Consider the following 12,206-nt stretch of genomic DNA (forward strand, 5'->3'; position numbering starts at 1 on the left):
TCAATGTAAACGTTAACGTTGCAACACGTCCTTTATGAAGTCATCCTCCAACGTTTTTTTTTGAAGTTTGGAAGAAAAGACTTGAAAGTTTGTGTTTCTCTGATTATTTTATTACAAATGTCAATGCTTTCATTAAAAAAAAATGTTACAAAAAAAGAGACCACACTGTACTTCCAGTGAACACCAGGCTACCATGAGCACAAAACATTATGTGCTCCAGAAAGTTCAATTTCATTTCGCCACACCCTGGCTGAGCAGCATATGTTGGCATACATTGGATAAACAAAAAGGTGAATCATATCAAAGTGGCATTCTTGCATTTGTGCAATTATTCTATTTTGTTTGCTAAAATAAAAAAAATGATTTAAATTTACTGAACTAACAAAATACAAATGTGTCAAAAATACCATATTTGTATCTCTGAGTCTAGTTTTACAAAAGCAGCTGAGATGGATAACTTAAAACTTAAAATCTTATGTCGTCTTATGTCTTTTTTGCTCGGGGGGGCTAAATAAGTTACGAAAAATGTGTCACAAAAGCAGGTTTAGTCAACTTCTTCCATTCTGGACGCGTCATCATCTCCCTCCAGAACTGGCATGTCTTCTTCGGCGGGTTGAGCGAGGTCCTCGACTGCGGAGTCGTCTTCATCGATGCCTGAGAATGATGACAAGCGCTTATTAGCGAGACCGTCCCTTAGCCACATTTTAAATCTCATCCCTAAATTTTGACCAAGTAAGGGCAAAGCGGTTCACCCCTAAACGTTGGCCGGAGCTCCAAACTGTGTCCAGAAATTAAGTTGAGCAGCGCGAGACAAAAAATAAAAAAAAATGCCGAAGCTGTCAACTCCTTCTCCAGCACAGCTCTTAAGGTGTCAGGGAGTGAGCTTTGACCATTCATTCATTCATTCATTTTCAACCGCTTTTCCTCACGAGGGTCGTGGTGGGTGCTGGAGCCTATCCCAGCTGTCTTCGGGCGAGAGGCGGGGTACACCCCCTGGACTGGTCGCCAGCCAATCACAAACAACCATTCACACTCACATTCATACCTATGGACAATTTGGAGTCGCCAATTAGCATGTTTAGCATGTTTTGGGAATGTGGGAGGAAACCGGAGTACCCGGAGAAAACCCACGCATGCACAGGGAGAACATGCAAACTCCACACAGAGATGGCCGAGGGTGGAATTGAACCCTGGTCTCCTAGCTGTGAGGTCTGCGCGCTAACCACTCGACAGCCGTGCAGCCCTTGATATTCATTCATTCATTCATTTTCTACCGCTTTTCCTCATGAGGGTCGCGGTGGGTGCTGGAGCCTATCGCAGCTGTCTTCGGGCGAGAGGCGGGGTACACCCTGGACTGGTGGCCAGCCAATCACAGGGCACATATAGACAAACAACCATTCACACTCACATTCATACCTATGGACAATTTGGAGTGGCTAATTAACCTAGCATGTTTTTGGAATGTGGGAGGAAACCGGAGTACCCGGAGAAAACCCACGCATGCACGGGGAGAACATGCAAACTCCACAGAGATGGCCGAGCGTGGAATTGAACCCTGAGCTTTGACCAATGTAATGTCATTGACTGGTCACCAGTCAATCAAAGGACAACATAGATAAAAAACAACCACTGCACAATTTAGCGTCTCCAGTTAGCATAACATGCATCCTTTCAGATGTTGGAGGAAAGAACCCACCCAAGCACGAGGAGAACATCCACACAGAGATCCACACAGCCCCAAACACTCACCAAGGCCCAGCTTGATCATTCTGTAGATGCGGTTAGCGTGCGTCTGCGGGTCCTCCAGTGTGAACCCTGAAGACAGCAGCGCCGTCTCAAACAAAAGGATGACCAGGTCCTTCACCGCCTTGTCGTTCTTGTCCGCCTCTGCCTTCACCCTCAATGTCTCCACGATGGGATGCGCGGGGTTGATCTCCAGGTGCTTCTTGGCCGTCATGTAGCCCATAGTGGAGTTATCCCTCAAGGCCTGGGACTTCATGATCCTCTCCATGTTGGCCGTCCAGCCGTAGGTGCTGGTGACGATGCAGCATGGTGAGGAGACCAGGCGGTTGGAGACGGTGACCTGAAAAATAACAAGAATGAGTTGCAGCAAGATGACTTCATCCATGATTTACCAGATCTACATTTATTACCTTTTCAATCTTCTTGTCCAAGATGTCCTTCATGATCTTGCAAAGGTTCTCAAATTTGGTTTTGAGTTCCTCCTGCTTCTTTTTCTCGTCCTCATCTTCAGGCAGCTCCAGGCCTTCCTTGGTGACAGACACCAGGTTCTTACCGTCGTACTCCTTCAGCTGCTGGACGCAGTACTCGTCGATGGGCTCGATCATGTAGATGACCTCCAGGCCGGCCTTGCGGAGGCGCTCCACGAAGGCAGAGTTGGCCACCTGGTCCTTGGTCTCCCCTGTTGCAAGAGTTGATTTGTTCAACGTGCTGAAGACGAGGGCGAGAATGGAGCTGGATCCAAACCTGTGATGTAGTAGATGTGTTTCTGGTTGTCCTTCATGCGTGAAACGTAGTCCTTCAGGGACACCATCTCATCTCCGGAGGATGAGGTGTAGTATCTCAGCAATTCGGATAGTTTCTTCCTGTTCTGGGAATCCTCATGGATGCCGAGCTGGAACAAACATTCAAATGTGTCAGTATTGTCAAAAATAATCTAATGAGGTCTACAGAAGACCACATCAGCCTACCTTGATGTTCTTGGAGAACTGCTCATAGCATTTCTTGTAGTTGTCCTTGTCCTCTGAAAGCTCTGTGAAGAGCTCCAAGCACTTCTTGACCAAGTTCTTGCGGATTACCTTGAGGATCTTGCTCTGCTGCAGCATCTCTCTGGAGATGTTGAGGGGCAGATCCTCAGAGTCCACCACGCCCTTGATGAAATCTGAGAAGACAGAGGACAGATGTGTCACGAAGCAGAAAGGAGACTTTTGAAGGAGTAATCTGAAGGCACTCACTGAGGTACTCTGGAATCAGCTCCTCGCAGTTGTCCATGATGAAGACCCTTCGCACGTACAGCTTGATGTTGTTCCTCTTCTTCTTGTTCTCAAAGAGGTCAAAGGCGGCCCTTCTGGGCACAAACAGAAGCGCTCGGAACTCCAGCTGGCCCTCCACAGAGAAATGCTGCAGATAAAAGAGTTGTTGAAGTACTTCGTTCATGATCCATGTCTCCAAAGAACATACCTTGACAGCCAGGTGGTCCTCCCAGTCGTTGGTCAGACTCTTGTAGAACTCTCCGTACTCTTCGTTGGTGATGTCGTCTGGGTTCCGGGTCCAGATGGGCTTGGTCTTGTTGAGCTCCTGAGCGTCAATGTACTTTTCCTTGACCTTCTTCTTTCTCTTGTTCTTGCCTTCTTTGGTGTCCTCATCCTCGTCTGAGCCCACGTCTTCAATCTGGGGTTTGTCCTTGTCTTCTGCGGCGTCTTTCTCCGCCTCCTCCTCCTTCTCCCCTGGTCCCTCGAGATCCACTTCCTTCTCTCTGGTCTTCTCCACCTTGAAAAGTAAAGATGGTGTTAGGACGGTGTTAGGTTCAAGCATTTGTTGACATGAACTTACGTAAAGTGTGATGGGATAGCCGATGAACTGGGAGTGCTTCTTCACAACTTCCTTGACGCGCTTCTCTTCGCAGTACTCTGTCTGGTCTTCTTTGAGATGGAGGATGACTTTGGTACCCCTGCCGATGGACTCCCCTGAAGGTCATCGCAGATCAGTACCCGTGAACATCGCTCACCAAACATCTTCACCAAAATAATCAGCTTACCGGTGTCGGGTTTGACTGTGAAGGATCCCCCGGCCGCGGACTCCCACACGTACTGCTCGTCGTCGTTGTGCTTGGTGATCACCGTCACCTTCTCAGCCACCAGGTAGGCCGAGTAGAAACCCACACCGAACTGACCGATCATGGAGATGTCAGCTCCGGCCTGCAGAGCCTCCATGAAGGCCTTGGTGCCTGACTTGGCGATGGTGCCTAAGTTGTTGATAAGGTCTGCTTTGGTCATGCCGATTCCGGTGTCGACGAGGGTGAGAGTGCGGGCGTGGAGGTCGGGCCTGATTTCGATCTTCAGCTCCTTGCAGGAGTCCAGTCTGCTAGGATCGGTCAAGCTCTCGTATCGGATTTTGTCCAAAGCCTATCAGAGAGAAATTGAGGTGTTTGAAAAGTTCTGCTTGTTTCCAGACAGCCCTCAGGACGTTCTCCAGTATGTCACTGTGGGAGTGGTTACATCCCAGCATGGCTGCTCTACATAGTGGTGAAGCTGGGACACATTTACGGTCGTCAACTTCAAAAAATACTGAGAATCAAAAAAACGTAAACGCAGAATGAAGAATTCACTTTACGTCAGAGGAGTTGGAGATGAGCTCCCTGAGGAAGATCTCTTTGTTGGAATAGAAGGTGTTGATGATGAGGGACATCAGCTGAGCTATCTCAGCCTGGAAGGCAAAGGTCTCCATTTCTTCTTCCATAGCGTGGCCGGCGTTTTCGGGCATCTGTAGAGAAAAGAAGTAATGTAACTGTTAGATTGAAGGGGCCATAAGGCAACCGCATGGCCTATGGGGGTGGGGGGGGGGGGCAGGGGGTGAGCAGCTGCTGATGGTGGAGCACATGTTCATCCTGTCAATCAAACCTTCTGATCCTTTGACCATCCCCCAGCGGGTTACCTAACACCTTGATGGTAAAGGACACAAATACCCCAGGGACCGATTGATTGATTGATTGATTGATTGAAATGCGTCTGCAAACGCCACGTTTGATTAAATGTCATTTCTTCAATGTGTGGTTATGAACATATGGTCCGTCATATCCGCCATTGCCCTCTCGCTCAGGGTCACCCTCCATGCCATGTGCTCATTAACCGATCTAACCGGTCCAGTCGGATGTCTAAACTGTTGTTCGTACACGGATGCTATCAACTTAACAGTAAATAGGGGTCTTCATCTGCTAAGTCAAAGTAACTCCACTATCAAAATAGCAAAAATAAAAAATGATGCAATGAGCTTTGATCTTCTTACCTCGATGTTGATCTGTTTTCTTAAAGATGGGCTTCAAGTGTTTGGATCTGGTGAAGAACTCCAAGACTCGCCGGGCTGGCCTCCCGTTTGGTGTACTCAAGCAAGTAGCGAGTATGCGGATGCCTGTGACACGCCGGTGGCTTTTTATACTTAAGGGAGGGGGGTTGTTCTGGAAGCTCCCATTCAGAAGGTTCCAGAAGATACGTTGGATACGTTGGGGGGGGGGATCCACGGAGGTGGCAAGTGAAACACCAGAGCCCCAATGCTGATGTGCCCTTATAGGGCAGCCAAAGTCGCAAGTGGTGCCTGTCACTCAGACACAAGAAGCTTCCTGATAGCTCGGCTGGCTGGCTGGCTATTAAGGCTCCGAGAGCCCCCCGCCCCCCTTGTCCCCCCGACACCCACCCTGCAAAGCGTCACAGCTGGGCATTGACTTTGCTATCAGCTGTGGTGCCGTGACCATTGCATAAACACATACACTGACTTATCATATATTTAAAGCCAATCAAGCTAAAGTTATTATACATATATTTGGTGAGTAGTCACTGATGGTGTGAAAAGACCAGTTTTTTTGCACTGAGCATAATGTAGAACTTTCTACTAAACTCTTCAAACGCAAGGCCAAGGGCCCATATGTGGCCCTCCATGTTATTTTATGTGGCCCTCATTCATGCGTTATTTCGAAAGCCCATTAAACATAGTAACAGCTGCATGGTGTGCAAGTGGTTAGCGCGCAGGCCACACAGCTAAGAGACCGAGTTTGATTCCACCCTCGGCCATCTCTGTGTGGAGTTTGCAAGTTCTCCCCGTGCATGTGTGGGTTTTCTCCGGTACTCGGTACTCCCACATTCCAAAAACATGCTAGGTGTACCCCACCTCTCGCTTGAAGACAGCTGGGATAGGCTCCAGCACCCCCGCGACCCTCGTGAGGATAAGCGGTAGAAAATGAATGAATGAAACAAAGTAAATATACTTTTTTAACCTGCAATTCGGAATACAGGTGGGGTAATATACTAGAAAAACACCTGAATTAACGCACCTCTTAATAAAAAAGACGACAAATACATTAAATGAACATTTTCTAACTAGGTCTTACTAGTCCACGTGCAGATTTTTTTTATGTGTATTATTTGTCATTGCTTCTGGTTGGCGACTTTTTGATATAGAGGATTTAAAAAAAAAAAAAAAATCGAATAAAATCTCGATCACAGCCTTCGTCACCAGCACAAACTTCATTGCTTTATTACTTTCGTTGCCTCACGTGACTTGTGCCTCTCATTGCGCATGTTCGCTGCACCCACCGCTCTCGAGTTGCACTTGCGTACTCCGTCACATCCGGGTCCTCGGACAAGGATGAACGGCGACTTCCAAGATGGCGGCGGAGGGAGGAGGGAAGGAGACCAACGACATTAAAACTCAGTTCACCACACGGGAAGGCGTTTACAAACTCCTCACGCACTCCGAGTACAGCCGCCCCAACCGGGTGCCTTTCAACTCACAGGGTTCCAACCCCGTCAAGGTCTCCTTCGTCAATGTGAACGACCAGTCGGGCAACGGCGATAGGATCTGCTTCAATGTGGGCCGGGAGCTCTACTTTTATATCTACAAAGGTGTGAGAAAGGTAAACAACGGCGATGGCAGCTTGTGGCTTTGAGCAAAACTGACTGTCAACTCCTTTCAAATTCTGTCACTGAACGGCGCAGATTGTACACAAAAGGCCACGTAGCATTCTGACCATGTTGGTTGGCATCGCTATAACTAACGTCGCCATACTTGTTTGTTTTTGTTGTGCACTTGCTCGTCTCTCCGTGGACTAAATGTTTATGTTTGGCATGCATCGTTTGCTCCCCTAATTACGCCAATGGTGACCGTGTTAGCTTAGCAGTGGAAGTGGAAGTGGCCGCCTTTGGTGCGTGTTCGCATGTATGTGATGTCACGTGATCTACTGTTGACAAAACACATCGGCTTGGATGTCATCTTTTTGAGCATCAACTGATAATGTTGATCGTTGCTTAAATGTGGCCGGAATTAATCTGTCAGTTATTAGTTCAGAACATTCAAATATAATCTTCTGTCCCTTCAGTACATGACACCCACTTAGCTGTTCCCGGCATGACTTGCTATTGAAGCTGTAGTACTGGCCAAAGCAGGTCGGTACTACAGTGTACTGTTCCAAATACTTGCTCAGCTGGGCGTCGATACCATAGGACTGCTGCAGCAAAGAGACCAAGTACTAGAAATAGTACCTGTTTGCCAACGGAAAATGTTTTTCATAGTATGTACTTGAAAACAAGCAGAGTATTCGGCATTTGGCTTTTTGCGACCCTGTAAATTCAGCTTTAAAAAAAAATGGTGGGCTTTTTCGCTCTAAAATTTGTAAATTTGTGATGATACAATGTAAAATGTTGAGCATAATACTTTACTGCGTTATAATACGTAAACAGTACATGGTGTGAGGTTTAAATCGCTTGTTTGTTTCATAATGTCACCGTGTGGTAGACCCTTGGAGCACATTGCATCCTGACGTCTGCCCTCCACGAGAGATAATTGAAAGAATGTTTTGTTTGGCAACTCACTTTGGAAATATCTTGCATCCAGTCTGTCCAGTTTGGCGACATAGCCGTAAAGAACTCTTTTGTCTTCCTGTCATCGTTTTCAGGCTGCCGACCTGAGCAAGCCCATAGACAAGAGGATATACAAAGGAACGCAGCCCACCTGTCATGACTTCAACCCCATCACGGCCACCGCCGAGAGCGTCTCCCTGCTGGTGGGCTTCTCGGCGGGCCAGGTGCAGCTCATAGACCCCATAAAGAAGGAGACCAGCAAGCTCTTTAACGAGGAGGTTGGTGCTGTTGTAACTGGGTTGGCGCTGTATGATTGAATCCGAGCTACATGCTAACATCAGTCGCTGTTTCGCCCCCCCTCAGAGACTCATCGACAAGTCACGGGTGACGTGCGTACGATGGGTTCCCGGCTCGGAGAGCCTCTTCCTGGTGGCGCACTCGAGTGGTGCCATGTACCTTTACAACGTGGAGAACACGTGTGGCACCGCCGTGCCGCACTACCAGCTCCTCAAGCAGGGGGAAAACTACGCTGTGCACACCTGCAAGAGCAAATCGGGCCGCAACCCCTTACTGCGCTGGACGGTGGGGGACGGGGCCCTCAATGAGTTTGCCTTCTCGCCAGACGGCAAGTTCCTAGCCTGCGCCAGCCAAGACGGCTACCTGCGGGTGTTTGGCTTCGACGCCGCCGAGCTCCACGGCACCATGAAGAGCTACTTCGGAGGCTTGCTGTGCGTGTGCTGGAGCCCCGACGGTCGGTACATTGTCGCGGGCGGGGAGGACGACCTGGTGTCCGTGTGGTCCTTCTCGGACTGCAGGGTGATCGCCCGGGGACATGGCCACAAGTCGTGGGTGAGTGTGGTGGCCTTCGACCACTGCACCACCAGCGTGGACGACGGCGACCCTCCCGCCGAGTTCAGCGGCAGCGACGAGGACTTTTATGAGCAGATTCACTTTAGCGCAGGGCGGGACAGGGCCAACAGCGCCCATTCCAAACTTTCCAAGAGGAACTCTACAGATAGTCGGCCTGTTAGCGTGACCTACAGATTTGGGTCAGTGGGCCAGGACACGCAGCTGTGTCTGTGGGACCTTACCGAGGACATCCTCTTCCCCCACCTCCCGTTGTCTCGCACCAGGACTCACACTAACGTCATGAGTGCCACGAGTCCTCCAGCCACTGGGCAAAACACGACAAACACTGTATCCACTTCCACCACTAATCCCAGTGGCGCTAATGGCAAAGACACTGTTAGCAATAGCAGCACGGGCGGAAACACGCCAAACTCCCTCCCGGGTACGCTGCCTCGCTCCAACAGCCTGCCGCAATCCCCCAACCCCGCAGGCGGCGGCAGCACGCCCAACAGTCACACCGGCAGCAGCAACAGCAGCTGCAGCAGCAACAACAACACGGCCAAGGGCGGCAGCATCATCGACAGCGCCCTCATCGCCGCCGGCGTCGGCAAGTTCGCCACGCTGTCGCTGTACGAGTCGCGCAAGGAGCGCCCGGAGAAGGACCACAAGCGCGTGCACAGCGTGGGCGGCGTCGGCAGCAAGAGTAGCGACAAGCTCAACCAGCTGAGCGCCTCGCGGGCGGCCAAGGGCGACACGGCCAAGACGCTGGGCACCGCGCTGTGCCCGCTCATGGAGGAGGTGCCGCTGCTGGAGCCGCTGGTGTGCAAGAAGATCGCCCACGAGAGACTCACTGTGTTAATCTTCCTGGAGGACTGTCTGGTCACGGCCTGCCAGGAGGGCTTCGTTTGCACGTGGGCGAGGCCTGGCAAAGTGGTGAGTGACAGGGCATCATGTGATACCTGAGCTCAATGCTGCGTTTTCCTGTGTGCTGATACCATGATATCGTCTCCGCTTTAATTCAAAAGGCGTATTACTATGATTTTTTTTTGCTGTTATTTTTCAAATAATTTAATAGTATTTTAAAATAAAAAAATTGGTAATATGACCACCAATTTTCATAATCTAAAACTTCATGTGACTAAAATAGCTAGATTTTAATATTCCAACAATTCCAATATTCTCAAACTCTAACTTTTTGGTCTTAATATTTTGACTTTATTCTTGGAAAATTGTTGCTGATTTTCCAATTCTTGCTGCTGTTGCTGTTTGTCTTAGCGTTCTTGCTAAATGCTATTTTTAAAATGACACTTTAGGCGTGCCTGCGATGGTATCCGATTGGCACGCTTGGATCCTCAGGTACTAGGAATAGTGCCTGGTAGTACCCGCGTTTAGTTTGAGGTACGCTGAAGTAGAGAAGGCCAAAAAACTTCCTACTACGTTAGTACCTACTTCCTGCATAAACAAAAGGAATAGTTGCCTTTGCATTTGTTTTGTGACTCACGTCGCCCCCCCCCCGGCCGGCCGCCCAGGGCTGGGGGAACGCTCGCTGTTCCGCCTCTGACCCCCACATGCATCCGACTGGTCCGTTTACTGATCAACGTATCTTCCGTGTTTCCGTAGGGATTGCTGTCGTCTCAGAACAACCCCACCAACTCCCCCAGTGGAACGGTGGTATAGCCCCGCCCCCTCCAGCCCTCCCTGGAAAGAGGCCGCACCACACCGCTTCATAGGAACTTGACGCCTTCAGTCTGCAGTGAAATGGGTGCTATTTTCCAAGTTGGGGGGGGGGGGTAAGCAAGCTTTAAAATAGTCAGGGTGGTCGACGTAAGGGATGCCATGGTTGGTCTGCGAGCGTCTTTGCTGCGGCCACGTCGTCTTCTGTGCTTGACCTTTGGCCTCTGAAAGGAGCAAAGATGATTGGAAAGCCCCCCCCACCCCCTATTCTTCCGTCTAACCACACCAAGTATTTGCACAAATTTAGCCCCATCTTTCCCTTTTTTTGTAATTCCTAGCTGGACAAGACAAGCAGATTAGGAAGCACCCCCCCCCCCCCCCCCATGCTGCAGTCATCCCTTTTTTTCCATTTAAATAACGTTTGCACTTAAAAGTTTGTTCGAGGACAATGGATGTACATTTTCTGTGGGGGAGTGTTGAAAGATATAAAATTAGGATAATTCAACACCTTTGTACTGTTTCCTATTCTTTTCAGGCAACGCAGGCTCTGTATTATATGTAAATATTGTACTTAAGTCATTTATGGAAATGATTCATAGTTTAAAAAGAGCCTCTTTTGAGAGAATAGTTATTTCTAATACAGAAAATCTATACCTAATAAAATAAACATTTTGAATATGCAGAATTTTTTTTCAACTTGTGTTGTACATAAAGAGAATTCAGGTGTATTTTTTATGAAAGCAACGTTTGCTACATAGGAGAACCTTTTATCTAACTGCTAGTGCTGAATACCAGCCTGTCTGGAAGGACGGCAGGACACATTCAGCCATCACTTGAGCTCAGGTAAAACGCAGGAACGCACGCCGGCCTAGTGTGAATTGACGCAACACGTTATTAATATGTTTTTGGTTTTTTTTTTTAAACATGTTGATACAATTCATGCTCTCAGGATGTGGCTTTGGAGGTGTGAGGGTGTCTCCCTGCCGCCCACTTTGTGGGAAAACTGTGAGGATTTGAATGGTGGCAGCCTTTTCCTCCATGTGACGCCTATTAAAAACTGTTTGCCAGACTATGATCATGTCTCTTTTTTTTTAATCAACTCAACACACACGGAAACTACTACTGCCAGGGAAAGATAAAGAACTGTAACAGGAAAACGCACGCAACTTTTAGCTTCTCTTTATGAAAGTGCTGCAATGCATGCTGGGGGGCCGGAAGCACCAGTTCACTTCAAGTTGTGAAGTTATTTGATTTGAATACTTCAAATATTTGTCATAATTGTCTTGTCAAATGAATGCTATATATGTGTGTGCCAATATAGCTTAAAATGAACCTAATGTTTGTGACAGCCTATATTGGCCACTAGAGGGCAGTACTGCAAGAACGCCTGCAATAACTTGTCCATAGGTTCATGCTGTCCCGTGCTGGGTAAAGTGCACTCTACTAATCTATACGCCGTATAAATATTTCACTGTCATTTCCAAGCAGGCAGTAAAAGCGCTCGTCCATTTTTAATGACGTGCATTTAGGACAGTATGGGTGCCCCGCGGGTCGTTAAAGCAACAAACTGCGACATCAGGGAACGATCGATGGGGAACGGCTGAGTCGGCATCCGTGCTTTCTATGTCTTTATCACCTACTTTGTGTTTTATTTTACCTCGAACACCGACACAAGCATTTCATGTATTTATTTGCATGCCAATGAATAAAGGAGGACAATATAGCTTGCTTAGAAAGGAAGTGGTTAGATTGTTGTTTACACGATGTCTAAATGATTAAGACTGTTGCAGTGCCGTGAGACTTGTATTGGGGGAAAGAAACACAAAAACAAAGAGTAATGCATCATGGTAAGTCTGTAAAATTATCTCGGACAAAAGAATAAACCACCCAAGCCAAGTCCTGGTCCTTGAACAGCTTCTATCCTATCCCGCGGTCTAAGCACGTTCTGCATTCTTGTGAGGATTTGAAAGCGTCAGCAAAGCATTTCCAGATACCAGAGCCACTTCCTCTCAGCCCCAATCTATTCTAAGCCGTCCCCAGAGACAAGAGGCCTGATTATTATTGTTATTATTGGACGTCCATGAGGAGTGGCAG

At 48.3% G+C, this 12,206-nt stretch overlaps 2 protein-coding genes across 2 annotated transcripts; one reads left to right on the forward strand and one right to left on the reverse strand.

Moving 5' to 3' along the window:
• Positions 1-97: 97 nt before the first annotated feature.
• On the reverse strand, positions 98-5,349 carry hsp90aa1.1 (heat shock protein 90, alpha (cytosolic), class A member 1, tandem duplicate 1). Its single transcript, XM_078799300.1, has 11 exons — positions 5,026-5,349; positions 4,354-4,503; positions 3,779-4,145; positions 3,574-3,707; positions 3,202-3,510; positions 2,976-3,141; positions 2,712-2,902; positions 2,488-2,635; positions 2,154-2,422; positions 1,750-2,083; positions 98-654 (listed from the first exon to the last, which is right to left on the reverse strand). The coding sequence occupies exons 2-11, from the start codon at positions 4,501-4,503 to the stop codon at positions 545-547; spliced, it is 2,178 nt and encodes a 725-aa protein (XP_078655426.1). The 5' UTR covers positions 5,026-5,349; the 3' UTR covers positions 98-544.
• Positions 5,350-6,334: 985 nt separating this feature from the next.
• On the forward strand, positions 6,335-11,187 carry wdr20b (WD repeat domain 20b). Its single transcript, XM_058056344.2, has 4 exons — positions 6,335-6,646; positions 7,685-7,867; positions 7,953-9,371; positions 10,059-11,187. The coding sequence occupies exons 1-4, from the start codon at positions 6,398-6,400 to the stop codon at positions 10,113-10,115; spliced, it is 1,908 nt and encodes a 635-aa protein (XP_057912327.2). The 5' UTR covers positions 6,335-6,397; the 3' UTR covers positions 10,116-11,187.
• Positions 11,188-12,206: the final 1,019 nt, after the last annotated feature.

Source organism: Doryrhamphus excisus, linkage group LG19, assembly GCF_037039965.1.
Source record: "Doryrhamphus excisus strain RoL-2023G ecotype Guam linkage group LG19, RoL_Dexc_Guam_v1.1, whole genome shotgun sequence".
Lineage (NCBI taxonomy): Eukaryota > Metazoa > Chordata > Actinopteri > Syngnathiformes > Syngnathidae > Doryrhamphus > Doryrhamphus excisus.